Consider the following 14,502-nt stretch of genomic DNA (forward strand, 5'->3'; position numbering starts at 1 on the left):
TGAGCTACATAGCCCCAGCCCCTCCTCTCATCCTTTTTTTTTTTTTTTTTTTTTTTTGGCCTTATTCACTCATCAAGCCAAAAACCTGAGTGACTTTCAAGGTCACTTCTCTGAGATTGTTTCACCAAAGCTTCCTAAATGTCTCTCAAAGTCAACATCACTCCCTCTTACCTGGATCCCATTATCAATGGTCTCCCTGCCTTCTTATTGGCCCCTCCAGACCACTTACATCCTTTTGGCCCAAGGGTCTTTCAAAAACTTAAAAAAAGAACCAAAAACATGAAATCCCTAGTTTACCTCCTCACACCCCACTGCCACCATGGGTCCCTTCTGGCCACATCGCTCCACTCCCCCCATACCCCATCCCAGCCTAGTGCCCACCTCCATCCTTTGCTCTCCCATCATTCCTAGCACACATACCCTTTCCAAGCTTCTGCCAAAGTTGATCCCTTCACCTGAAAGGAATGTTCTCCCTTCTCTTCCTTGACTGCAAAATGCTAATTCATCCTGCGAGACTCAGTTCACAAAGCAGAAAGTTTTCTCGGGCTCCTATGCTAGGGTTTAAATGTATGTTCCTCCAGAATTCATGTGGAAATTTAATTGCTGTTATAATGGGGTCTTTAAGAGGTGATTTGGCTGAGCACTCCATTCTCGTGGGTGGGTGGGATTTGGTACCCTTTTAAAGATGTGAGTTTGGCCCCCTCTTCCCCTTTCTGGCCCTCTCTCGCCTTCCACCATGGGATGATGCAGCAAGAAGGCCCTGGCCAAATGCAGGCACTTTTTTTTTTTTTTAACAGTATCCTGCTCTGTGTTCCAGGCTGACCCTGAACATCTGGACTCAAATGAACCTCCTGAATAGCTGGAACTACAGGCATACAAGGCTGTGCCCTGGTTTTAGGCATTATGATGTTGGACTTTCCAGCCTCCAAAACTGTGAGTCAATTAATTTCTGCTCATTATAAATTTTCCAGGTATTCTATTATAGCAACACAAAACAGACTGGCACCCTGATTGCTAGCACCTCCCCACTCTCATCTCCTCAGACCTCCTAGGGGAGCAGGCCTACCTCCCTTTGTAGCCTTTCTGTTCATGTTCCTGGCTATGGCCAGACTGGGGTTAACTCATGAACAGGAACTTGGTCTCCACGTTAATATACCCTTAGGGCTCAGTACAACTACCCAGGTCACAACAACCTAAGGGGAGTGCCCCACGTTAGCATCACCTGGGGATATTTTAAACATCATGCCAGTAGCAAGATGATCAGAACTGCAGAAACTGACCTGCTCCTCTGTGCCCACTCCCATATACCTCCTGATCCAGGAAACCCAGCTCCATTTCTGAGAAAAGATATGGACCTTGAAAAAAAAAAAACAATGGTATAATGTAGAAGGTTGAACTTGGACTCAGCTGCTTCCTAGCTTCAGGATTTGAGGTAAGCTGTTTAACCTCTCCAAGCCTCAGTTTCCTTATGGAGGTGATAACAACACCCACTTCACAAGATCGTTCTGAGTACTGTCTAGTTCCAAACTCATTCATGTCCCAATTTTAGACATGAAACAATCTCAGAGAAGTAATGCAGTCCAGGCTTCCCTTGCCAAATCTATGGGAGAGAGACAAATCATCACTTCTAAAGGAAGCCTGTGTGATCCAACCTGTGTTCCCAAACTTGGCCTCACATCAGAATCACCTGGACCACTTGTTAAATAACCATTCAAGGATGGGGTCTATTCACTAAGTATTGGACCAAGGCCAGGAATCTGCATGGGATCAGCTCCAAGCTAATTTGCTTTGGGGAATTCAGATCACATGGGAGCCCTCCTCATGGGCTCATGGGAGTGTGCATGAATAGTAGTTGTCAGAGTAGTAGTCTCCCAAACCAGCCTATAAAACGTTTACACCACTCTTCATTTCAAAACCCATCTGTAGTTCCCCAGGGCACACAGAATGCAGGCCCACCCTCCTCAACCAGATCCAGAAGCCCACATGATCCATCTCTGCCTTCCCAATGCCCTTTCTCCTCCAGGCCTTTCCACAGCTGTTCCCTGATCTTGGAACATTCTTCCCAGCCCCAGCCCTTTGTCAGTGGCTAATACCTAGTCATTCCCAGCACTCACCACTGCATTTTAATTGCTTGTTTACTTGTCTGGTTTTCCCATAAGAACATAAGCTCTATAAGGACAGAAACTGCACAGTTCAGGGTTACCTCTGTGGTGTCTGAGAGTGATGTTTGCTGAATAAATGTGAGAATTGGTCCAGGAGAGCCCAGAAGAGCAAACAACCCCTTGAGGGGATTAGGTGACACACTAACCTCAAGGGACTACAAATAGGGCTTTCTGGGTGGGGGCTGCAACCAAGTCTTTCGTGAGCTAGGAAGACTATAAAACTAAGAAGTCATGACTTGGCAATAGACCTGGGATACCACTTCTAGCTTTATGACTTTGGACAAATCACTTAACCTTCCTTGGACTCAGCTTTGTCCTCCATTGTAAGAATGAGCTATATTCACATAATGCATGCATCCCTTGCCTGACCCACATGAAGCATTTTTGATAAATATTAGCCATCACTACTACTAGGTCTGGATTGGCTTCCCAGGAAAGTTATGTTCCTTCTACCTCCTTTTCCCAGTGTCCACCCATAGGAGGCATCAGAGGAAGTTGCAGCACTTTTCTGAATAGTTTTCTGCTGCTGATTAGGAATGACTGGAGCAGAAGGAACACTGTGCCCTCAAGGGAAGAGAAACCATATTTGTAGATACCTAATAATAACCACACTGTTTGTTGAGCACATGCTGTGTGCCTCGCATTGGGCGCCAGTGCTTCCCGCTCTGGGGGAACCCTAAGAGGAATGGGAGGCAGAAAGGGAACCAAACTGAACCAGGGAGAGTGAAGAGGTTGTCACCTTCCCTTCTGCAGGCCACCAGAGCCCCTCCAGGAAAGCCTCGGTCCTTTTTGTGGCCACCAGAGGGCCAAATCCCCTTTCTCCAAGCTGGCCCATTCCCGTGGAGGGGCTTAGGACCTGTGCTGTCCCAAAATCAAGAGCACCAGCATGGCACTTCTCTGCCCCCCTCCCTGCCACGCCCACCCCCAGGCAGAGGTGGCCTCTTCTGGAGAGAGCAGCTGGCTCAAGTGCAGTTCTGCGGTTTTATTTTTCCTGGGATACTCGGGATGTGGGAACAGCCACAGGTGTGGTGAGGGGAAGCCCCCATCTCCCCTCCCCAGCCGTTGGGAAAGGGGAGAGGCCCAGGCGCCCTGGTCCTGGGTTGGTCCAGCCACTGTGGTCCCTGGGCCCTGTGGGCTGAGGGCTGAAGGTGGAGCCCTGGGAGGGTGGGGTGGGCTCCTAGGCGGGGTTTGGGATTCTTCATAAAAAGCCACGAAGCTTGATCCCCACGAAGCCCAGCCCCGCGGGGTGGGTGGGGGGACGCAGAGCCCAGATGAGGGACCCGGCCCGGCCTGGCCCGTGGGGGGAAATAATGGCAGAGATGGTGCCCATGGGGAGGTGGGGACAAAGCGTCGGACCAGGAAGGTGGGGGTTCCAGGTGGGGAGCGCAGGGCGGAGAGGCACGGCCCCCAGCCCAGCCCGGGCGCCTTCGCGTGGGGTCAGGAAGGTAAAAAACCCACGAGAGTGTGACGGGCAGGAGGGGCCGGGGCGTGCGGTGCCGGCGCGGCGGGCGCACTGGGCGGCCCGCGTTCACAGTGACCTCGACGCTGGGTGTACAGTACGGGTAGAAAACCGCGGGCCCGGGCCGGGCTGGGCGGGCCGGGCGGGTCACAGCCTGGTCTGGGCCTCGGGGATGTAGATCTCGATGCTGTCCGCGCTCTCGGTGGCCGAGCTGTGGCGGAAGGAGGCGGCGCGCTTGGCCGCCAGGAGCCGCTTGCGCGCTTCCTGCCGCTGCCGGTCCACGGAGTCCAGGGAGCGCTCCTTCACCGGCACGCCCCGGCCCCGCGAGGGCTTCTTTGGTATCGGCGGAGGGACCTTCTTCTCCTCCTGTCGGGAGAGCGGGCGGCTGAGCTTGGGCGCGGGGAATCCACCCGGCATCCCGTGCCCCCACATCCCAGCTCCCGGAGGGATGGAAACTGTGTGACTCTGAACGCGGGTGCCGCGACTAGAAGCCCCAGGTGTACTCGATCTGCCAAGGTCAAAGCCCGCCCCCCAATCTTTCACTAAAACGTGACGTGTTCGAGCGCCCCCTGGTGGAGCAGTTCTGAACAGCTCGCATCGGGATGCTGGCTGAGAGACTGTTTTCACGCCAGGTGGACTTGGGCACAGCTCTGAGAACCGAGGCTAGCAAGCGAGGTGACCCGCTACTCCTTTGAGACCCATGGCAGACAGGATCTAGTAGGCTGAGGTCTGAGGGTATATATACTGCTCTGTCCTCTATGCGTAGGCCTGAGCTGAAGGTGACCTTCTAGGTCTAGTTCTATTCTTCCAAACTGCAAGGGCCAGAGATGCCTGAAGCAGCTCTGGAAGTTCAGGCAGTGATAAGTACTGGGGCCACCCAGATTGCAATGACCAGAAGTTCTGGAAGCGGATGGTCACCCATCACCTTGCTGCCCATGGGTCCCTCCTCATGGGTCCTTCCCCTTCATACACATCTCTCCATGGAAGGTAATTGTCCACAGTGTGGCCTCTAGAAACACCCCCCAACACATACCTTAGGCTCCAGGAGTTTCCAGCTGTTGGCCTTGAGTTGCTGTAACTCCAGGAACTTGAGGGTCACATCCTCAATGGAGAGCTGTAGGAGGTCCCAGAAACCCGCCAGGTCCTGGAAGGTGGGCACGGGGAACGCAGTGGGGTCCTGCAGCAGTGGAAGACATAGTGGGGGCAGCCAGTTACGGAGGTCTGACCCCAGTCAGGACCACAGATAACCCCATCCAATCTCACCCTCAGGAAGTTCAACCTGGGAGAAGGGTTGGGGGTGGGAGAAAGCAAGACCAAAAAGAGCCCAGGTCTCTCCTTTCTTGGGCACAAATATCTGACCCCCTCTCCTGGCACAATATACTCAAAACTACTCCTGCAGGCACACAGACCTGGTCTTACCTCCAGGTCACATTCTGGATCATCTGCCAGGTCAACAAACCTGGTAGGCTGTATTCCTATGGGCACTCACCATGCTTTGCTGACACAGCCGGAAGAACTGCTGGACCTTCTGGGACAGGAGAAGTTGTGTGCTGCCCACAGCACTGCGGATCTTCTCCAGGACTGGAGAGCAGAAGGAAACTCAAGGAGGAGAATGAGACATCTCCTTCCCCCACCTCCAGGAAGTCTGCCCTGAATGATTCTCACCACTCAGTTATTTGCACAGTCTATCTCCCCCAGCCCCTTCCCCATCCCCATCCTCAATTCCTGACTAGCAGCTCCCTGCCCACCTCACCAAGAGGACTGAATCCTGAGGCACTGATGCTCCTTCCTTCACACAGCCTACATTAGCTAAGCACTCATCCTGTATCCTTCTCCTTCCACATCAGAGAACAGATGGATACCAGCCCCAGCCTAGCCCTATTGACCAAACTTAGACGCTCAGCAACTTAGCAAGGCCCTATCACAAAAATAAGGACGACTAGGGGTGAAGTTCAGTGGTAGAGCACTTGTCTAGCATTTGGGAATCCCAGGTTCTATCCCCAGCCCCGGCCCCACAAAAGAAAAAAAAAAAAGAATTATTATTAGGTAATTTCATGAACATGACACTTTGACTTCCTAGTCCCATAAAGTTAGAGACTGTGTCTCCCCTCCCCTCAGCCTGGATTTACAGGGAGGGACCATGCCCTCTCAAGCCAGGGCAATGACTGCTTAGCTGAGCCTCAGATCTGATCTGTCTGGCACTACCTTCCCTCTACCTCCAGGTCTTGCTCCTGGATCACTCTGGATCCCTACACCAGTTCAGATCTGGATTCCCTTTGTCCTCATGGATTTGGTGACCTGGATTGATAGCCATCTTCTAAATGTCTAGCCTTCTACCTGATCAGAGCGGCTTGATTCTAAGAGCTCCCAGCAGGTCCTGCTGCCACTGCTGACCCCCCACCTCCCCAACTTTGGGGCTGAAGAACCAGGAAAGAAGGCAAACTCAGTCCCACGGGGTGGGGGGAGCCTACTATGCTGCAGCCCCACTCTCCCGGCTCCACGGTCCCCTGTGCCCTCAGCCCCCAGCCCCCAGCCCTGCAACACTCCTGGATGGGGCCAACTCACTCTCCTCAGGCAGCTCATAGTCCTCCGCCTCACGCTCCATCTGCTGGCACCAGTGCTCCAGCTTCTCCACCTCTGCCCGCAGCATCTTGATGAACCACTCGCCGTCCCGTGGGCAGGGGGACGTGCGGCCTGAGTCGGGGAGGCTACGTGAACCACGCTCCATCCAGGAGTCGCGGCGGCCAGACCCGGGGCCAGGGGCGGGGGCGGGGGCAGGGCCGGACGACCCATCGGTGGCCGGCGGCTCATACGGCAGTGGGTAGCCCTCGCGGTAGGCCCACTGGCCCTGTGTGTGGACCGTGCGGAAGACTGAGTAGGTGGGGGCCCGGGGCCCGGGCTGGGGCTCAGAGGCATGCCTCTGGAAGGATCGTCCAAACTGCAGGGCCTTGTCTTCTGTGGCCACCGTGGCCAGGCCGGCCAGGCCCTCCAGTTCCAGGTCTGCCTGCACACCGGCCGTCACGCTGTTGGAGCGCTTGAACCTTGCCCGCCTGTGGAGAGAGGTGCCTGTCCCCTCTGTCCCTGACCATCTTAGCCCTCACCCACATCCCAGGCAAAAGGGGAAAGGAGTGAGCAAGGGAACCTACAAAGCAGTGAGCATGAGGCCAAGCACTGGAAATGGATGAGTCCTTGCAACTAGTAGGTACCCAATATACCTACTCATCGCACCACCTCTCGACAGGGTGACAGTCAAAATATTTAACAACCAGTACTCCATGGCCAGAACAGACGCTGTCATATACCAATCCGAGCAGACTGTGACCAAAGTGCTGGGACGGTACCTGTAGAAGCTGGATTGTGAGGTAGATCAGAGGGTCCCAGGTAGGGTCCAGGGTAGTGTTAACTCTTTATGGATGAATGCAAATGTATTCAGCATTCTAACAAAGGTAAATCCATGCTGGTTTGCACTAGCTGTACAGTGTGTACTGAGCCCTAAGACCCATGAGTAAATCTAGGCCCAGAGGCCTAGCATCACCCAGCCACAAAGTAGCAGATCCAGAATTTGGACCCAGGGCTGCCTGCTGGGTTCCGCAGTTGGAGCACTCTGTTCCACACTCCACAGCAGCTGCTAGAACATCAGGGGAGGAGGTGCCTGGGAGCAGCTGGGGGTGGAGTGGGCAGGCGGCTGGGAGGACTTCTCCCCTAGGGACCCTGACAGCTCAGCCCAGAGCCTGGCCAGACACAGTATGCCAGTGCCAGTGGAGCTGAATTAAGTTGTTGGCAGGAGTGACACAGGGCCTGGAAATTTCTTGTCTTTGAGTTAATAATATGCAAATCCTATGCAAAACAGAAAGTCAATTGGCCTTGTTCATTTTTTTCCCCTGAGTTCAGAGTAGGGGCTCTTTTCTATAAAGAACTCAGTGGCCTCCTAAGAGGTATAAGGTTAGGGTCTGACAATACTTTTAAGAAGTGGGAGTCAGGAGATGCGGGGGGACAGAGGATGAACAGAAGTTCTACATCTGAGAATGCAAGGATCTCACAAGAAAGATCTATGGGTCCTGAGTTTCCCGCCCCCTTCACACATGGTCAGAAGACAGACAGGCTTGTTGGGACAGCTCCAGAGACCTGTCCAGCTTCCCAGGAGACTCCCAACCCCCGCCAACTTCAGCCTTCCCCACACTGCCCAGGCCTTTTCTCCTTGCCTGCCTGCCTGCTTCCCTCCAGCTGGCGGGCTGCCTGCTGGGAGCTTGTTGCCATAGAAACCAGGCCCAGAAGGATGCTGCAGGACCCAGGAAAGAGAGATGCACTCATGTGCAGTCTCCAACGAGCCCTATGTCCCCACCCCCACCGAGAGAGAGAGGAGGAGAGACAACATGTCTTCATTGCCTCCCACATGGTCTTTACCTGGGTGTCTGCCCTGGTCAAGACTGGCATCACCATGTGCCTAGACAGTTGGACAGCCTCCTTTCAGATACCTCTGCAACCACTCAGATCAATATAGAAGATCACTGGACTAGGAGGTAGACCTGAGTTCTAATGCTAGCTTTGTCACTATGTGTTCACCTAGGCCATCTAATATGTGTGAGAGTAAATTTAAAATACATGTTATAAATGATTATATATTATATATAAATATGCACCTACATCTAAAAATATACACACATATAAAATTATAGGAATATAAGATTATAGGAATGGGCCAGTAATTATCAAGGTATATCCTCTAAAAGTATACCTTGCATATTTTAAGATCTAAGGCCCAACAATCCCTCCCCAATCTACCAAAGAGTAATCTTCCTAAAAGAGCTGAACTCTGTCAAGTCATTTCTGTGATCAGAACCTTTAAATAGGAGCTGGGGATGTAGATCTGTGGTAAAATACTTGCCTAACATACATAGGACCCTTGGTTCAATTCCCAGCAAACACACACACACACACACACACACACACACACACACACACACACACACACACACACACCATCATTTCTTCAGGTAAGAGGCATAGTTCAGTGGTACAGCACTTGCTGACTATGCATGTTAGGTTTAATGCCCAGAACTGGAACAAAAAATTCGATAGCTTCCCACTGCCAGCGAGATCAAGTTCAAACTTCCTGCTAGAACCTACCTAAAGCCCTTATGAGGCCCAGATGCTCCGGCTGCTGTCCTCATCTTTGACCTCATCTCCCCTACAATCTCCCTATTCCCCAAATAGATTATCTGTTATCCTGATTCTCTACCTTGGCACATGTTATTCCCCTACCCCAAATGGCCTTCCTCCTCTTCACTCCCTGTCCACTCCATGGCCAAGTCCCTTTTCCTCTCTGAATCTCCTGACTGACCCCAGGCCACTCTTCAGTTTCACGGCCCCCCGCCCCCACCAGCAGTCTTCTTGCATTCAGAGGCAGCCTCACTATTTGGTTAAACTGTTCCCTGGTGAGAGTCTTGTGTGTCTAACTACCGTCAGGATGCATCTTAGCTTCCCATGAATAGTTCTGTGCCTTTGAACTAGTGAGCATGTAACTCCTTCAGAGCTCCAGGAGTTACAAATCACAGAGGTAAAGGTGGAGTTTGCACCAGTAAATACACTACCCAAAAGCTGCTATCCCTGCTGCTTCCCTGTCACCCCCACTAAACACGGATCTGTCCTCTGGCACACCTGGGCCTGCTGTCTTTCACACCTTCCTCTGAGAAGTCCTGAGAGGATGGCGCTCCATCTCCATGGAAGCAGCCACACAGTCTGGAACAGAAGCACCAAGTGCCCCAGGCTTCATGGTTCTCAAGTCACTACCTCAGTGAGCTCTCTCACTGTGTGTGCGTCAAGGAAGACTGAAGAGCTGATGAGCTCATGAGATTAGTAGTAGAAGCACACTCCTCACCAACACTCCCAGCCAGGGGCCAGAGATTTCCACAGCACAAACAGGAGTCGGCCATCCTTGTGTAAGTGGCATTTAAAACTAGCAAGAAAAGAGCAAGGGATCAAACCTAAAGTCCAGAGAAACATGGACATTTCACAGGTGGGTGGAGACAGCATAGCTCATAGAGGAACAGCATAGCTCACAGAGGAGAGGAAGAAGCCAGGGAGGATGAGAAAGAAAACCAAAATGACCTAAAGGAAGATAGGGACAGGAAGGTCTCCAGCAGGAATGAGCAGACAGCACGGACAATGCAGCTGGTTCATAATGAAAAGAGTCACCAAAGCCACTGTAACCAGGGCAAAAGTCGGTTTGGTGGGATGTGGGGGCAGACACAGATTGCAGCGGGTTTTAAGGAAGTGGGAAACCTAATTAAGATGACTCCTAGAGCCGATGTGGTGGTGCACACCTGTAATCTCAGCCACTTGGGAGGCTGAGACAGGAAGATTGCAAATTCAATACCAACCTCAGTAATTTATTGAGGCCCTAAGCACTTTAATAAAGACTGTCTCAAAATAATTTTTTTTTAAAGGCTGAAATGTGCTCAGTCATTAAGTGCCCCTGAATTCAATCCCTGGTACCAAAAACAAAAGTTTGCCTAAGAAGCAAAGAAGTGTGAAGGGCACACAGTTAAAGGAGAGGTGTTTTATTTAGGATGGTTCTTACCTACTACATCCCAAGGGGAAATAATCCCAGGGGTAGGCAAGATAATGGCATCCAAAGAGGTTCACACCCAAATCCCCTGAGCCTGTGAATGTGTTGGGAACTCCACAGATGGGATGAAGTGAGTGCCCTGGATTATCCAGGGCTGTGCAGTTTAGTCACAGGGTCCCTGTCAGTGAGAAAGGGAGGCAAGAGGTCAGGCAGGAGGTGGGAGGAAGGAATCCAGGCTGGTGTAAGGCAACCTGAGGGCAGGACCAGTGCAGCTGGCTTTGAACCCCCAAAGGCCAGGAGGAATGCAAACAGCCTCAGTCAACTGGAAAAGGTAACAAAACTGATTCTTCCTAAACCCCCCGCCCCTGAAGGGATGTGGTCCTGTAACACCTAGATATTAGCCCTGTGAGACCCAGTACAACCTTCTAACCTCCAGGAATGTAAGACATTAAATATGTATGCGTTACCTCACTACATTTGTGGTCATTTGTTATGGCAGGAATAGGAAACCAATTCGACCTGATTGAAGATGCAGAGAGATAACAGTCCAAGGAACCAGATGGAAGGGGGATAAAAAGTAATAACATCCTCTGAGCACTGAGTAGGTGCAAGGCTAGTCCCGTGACAAGGGTGTTAGTCCCATCCCTACTTACAGACAGGAAAGTGATGTTTAAAGAGGCCGAGTGACTTCCTTAAGCCACCACAGCCTGCTGCCTCTCCAGACTGCAGGGGAGGGAAGCTCTAGCCAAGAAGACCAAGGCCGAGCCAGGGGAGGGATGCAGGCAAGTTGGGGGCTGGCCTGGAGGTGAAGCAAGGTCCCACCAGATGACATCGGCCGTCACAGTGCAGTGGCTGGGGAGACTCTCTGTTGGAGGAGACTGGTGGGGACAGAGGAAGGGGTGACAGAACAGAGAGGTTAAGCCCAGGCACTCAGGAGTCAGGCTGCCCGCATCCAACAGCCGGCTCCATGGCTTGGGCCTGTTTCTCATCTGTAAGTGAGAAGAACAGTCTCAGCTTTCGAGACTGCAGTGAGATAATGTGTATGAAGAACTCAGGACAGCACCTGCCGGCCCATTGTGTTGGCTATTATGGAGAAGTAGGAAAGTTTGCGGCTCTCACTGCAAAGAAAGGGAGCTGGATATACACAATAGTCCGAATGTAGCAGGAGGCCCCAGCGAGGGCATTGTAGTCATTAATTATTCTGATTGCTGTTGATCACTTCCATCTGTTCTTCCACAGTACTCCAAACAAAACCTCTTTTATACTCCATATCACATTGTATTGTAGTGAGTTATTTGCATATCTGTCTCTCCCACTAAATAGGGCAGCTCCTCAAACATAAATGTTGGCTGGGTGGTTGATTGGTTGGTTGGCTGGAAGGAAGGATAGTAGAGACCACTAATTATCCCCCAACATCCATTCTTTCTTTCTTCCTTAGTAACAGAATCCCATAATTTTAAGCTGGACAGTGGCCACTTTGGATACAGATTCTTTTCTCAATCTCCCTTACAACTAGGTATCGCCATGTGGCTAAGTTCCAGTCCATAAGATATAAGCAAAAGTGGTATGTACAACTTCCAGAAAGTAGTCTTCAAAGGAAAGCACTGGATCTGTTTTCCATCTGTATAATTTTATCATCTCAAGTGTATATAAACAGAATATATATATATATATATATATATATGGAAAGCATTGGGCTGGGAGTATAGCTTAGTGGTAGAACAGTTGTCTAGCATGCCCAAGGCCCTGTGCCGATGGGAACTTTTCGAGCCAATGAAAAGAAGGGAAAGTAGGAAGAGAAGGTCATTAGGCGCCATGTTGGGGTTTTTCTTTGGGGTGTGGCTGCCATTTATACTTTTCCCAGCTCTGGATTCCATCCCCAGTCCCCTCAAAAAAAGAAAAGGAAAGAAAGAAAGGTGTCTTTAAAAAGACAGGTGTGCCCTTTTTTGTCCTTCCCTCCTCCTTGATAACCAGAGTCAGACATGATGGCTGGACCACAAGCAGCCACTTAGAACATGAGACAGCAAGCAAGTGTCAAGGGTGGAAGAGCAGGAAGACAGAAGGAGCCTGGGTCCTGACACCATGGAATACCTACCAGCCCTCTGGGATTGTTCTCAGCCACAAAGAAATAAAATTCAATCATTTTGAAGTCACTTGTCATTTGGAGGAGGGGATCTATAATTCACAGCCAAACCTAATCCTAACTATAGCAGATGAGTCTTCAGGACTGTGAAGCCCAGGGCTTATGCCCCATTGAAGTTTTGGATCTGGCAGTGTTTGCTGTGCTCTCCACCAACAGCTGTAAGCACAGGATAGAAACTGGCTCCAGCTGTGAATTCTCACTGCCGTGTAACAATGCATTCACGGTGTTTTCTCCTCGGGCCTTTTAACTAGGCTCCAGAGGCCTCCTCCTCTTCAGTTCTTCCAGGTGATGATCACATTCCTGGGGATTCTGGAAGTTGTTTTCATGGTTACTTTAGAGAGATATTCCCTCTGTGATTCCCTGGGGGATAACACATAAACCTCTGGCAAGAAGCTGGATTACCCCCTGAGACACAGTGTCCAAGGAAAAAGCCAGAAACTGTCAAGAGGGTTTGCCAAGGGGTACTGGGCAGGAGATGGGTAGGGGCAGGAGGAGGAAGGGCAGGGAGGAGAAGGGGCAGTGACACGTCAGCCAGGCACAGTGCATCTAAGATGATCAGGCTGGGGTCCCTGAGACCCATCTAGCCGGGGTGGGACTAGATGGCATTTCAGGAGGAGTCATGAAGGTCAGTTAGGAACCACCCTGGAGTTGAAGCGGGGGAGGGGAGGCAATGCCTGTGCCAGGGCTTATCTTGGAATGTAGCTTCATGAGGATGGGAGACTCCTTCCTGGGGCTCCAAGGGCGTGTCCTTTCAGCACATGCCCTTCCCCAGGTGCTAACGCCAAAGTGACCATGATGCTAAGGAAGGGGTGGACAGGCCTTCCTACACAGTTTCCCAAGTAGCCCTGGGTGGGTGCAAGTGGATCTAAGTAGGGTTGTCAGATGCCCATGGTTAGATGGAGCTGGAGGCACATCTTCTGTGACCCCCAGGGGACCCCAGGATAGTCTTCTAAAATTCAGCAAGGATACGAGAAGACCCTTTACATGACCCAGAGGGTACTGGGTGGGGAAGTCGGGGTGGTAAGGTCACCTTGGGACAGAGCTGATGACTGTTTTCAGGTATGTTGCTTCTCACCACAAGGCCTTAGCACGTGCAATTCCTTCTGCCTGGAACATTTTTATCTCTGATTTTCATTTAGTTAATTTTGTTCATCCATCAGGTCTCTACCCAAATGTCACTTCCCAGGGATGCCCGGTCTGACCCCTATGACCAGCTTAAAGCCCCCAGAATACAGACTCATGGCACACCTGCCTCTCCTCTGTGCCAGCTGTCACAGCTGTAAGTCTCCCCCAGCCTGGGTTTTGTTTTGTTTTGTTTTGTTTCACTGTTGGGCATCAAATTCAGGGCCTCATAAGAGCTAGGCAAGTGCTCCCCCACTGAGTGGCATCCCCAGCCCTATTCCTTATTATTGTGGAGACTCTGAGATTAGCATGGAGCTATGTTTCCCCAAGGCAGGAGTTGTATCTGGTTCTGCTCACGTCTATCCTCAATACCCAGCCCAGAATTTGGCAAATAACAGGGATCCAATCCATCTGTGGGCAAATGAGTCCTGGGTGGGGGTGAGGGTGCAGTCCCCACCCCTGTGCATTTATCTAAGCTAAGTCATCACTGATGATGGACAACTAGAAGGATCCACAGGCAATTGTCAGATGTAACAGGCTGTGCATCTGAACTCTACCCAAGAGGTTGGCAGAGAAGACCCTGAAAGGCAGAGACAAGCACTTTCCTGTCCAGCAATTTTAAAACCAAAGTACAGACAAGCTAGACAGGAGAAAGGACAGGAGTCCAAGGAAATGGGTGGTAGTGGGTGGGGGGGGGGCGAGTCCTGGATATTTGCCTGGCGAGGCTGCTGGAATTCATGGCTCAGTGTTAAGCGCCAGCTGGGGCATGGTGTGTGGTGAGTCAGACTCAAAGTGCCAGGGACAGAAGGGACAGCAAGGGCTCTACAGGTGTATAACTAAGGATGCCTTCAGCAGACAAGCGAGGGAGCTGGGCCAGAGAGATGGGCCAGATCTCCCCTCTCCCCACCTGTCACTGCCTCTGAATTCCCAGTGTGATCACCTGTCCCAGGCAATCCCATTTTTCAGACACTTTTTCAAACTGATTCCACCCCATCGAGACCTCACCAAGCACTTATACGAGGGCAGGGAAGCCCAGGCTCTCTGCCTG

At 51.4% G+C, this 14,502-nt stretch overlaps 1 protein-coding gene across 3 annotated transcripts in view; it reads right to left on the minus strand.

Annotated features, from left to right (window-relative positions):
• Nucleotides 1-3,129: 3,129 nt before the first annotated feature.
• The window catches only part of Dlgap3 (DLG associated protein 3), a 60,748-nt gene continuing 49,375 nt past the window's right edge, over nt 3,130-14,502 (minus strand). For all 3 annotated transcript variants that reach the window (XM_078025889.1, XM_040288349.2, XM_078025890.1), the window contains 4 exons: nt 6,187-6,671; nt 5,111-5,202; nt 4,655-4,798; nt 3,130-3,987 (listed from right to left, as the gene is read on the minus strand). In XM_078025889.1, coding sequence (XP_077882015.1) covers nt 3,769-3,987; nt 4,655-4,798; nt 5,111-5,202; nt 6,187-6,671 — 940 coding nt within the window. In that variant the 3' untranslated portion in view covers nt 3,130-3,768. The remainder of the gene's footprint in view (nt 3,988-4,654; nt 4,799-5,110; nt 5,203-6,186; nt 6,672-14,502) is intronic.

This window comes from Ictidomys tridecemlineatus, chromosome 11, assembly GCF_052094955.1.
Source record: "Ictidomys tridecemlineatus isolate mIctTri1 chromosome 11, mIctTri1.hap1, whole genome shotgun sequence".
Classification (NCBI taxonomy): Eukaryota; Metazoa; Chordata; class Mammalia; order Rodentia; family Sciuridae; genus Ictidomys; species Ictidomys tridecemlineatus.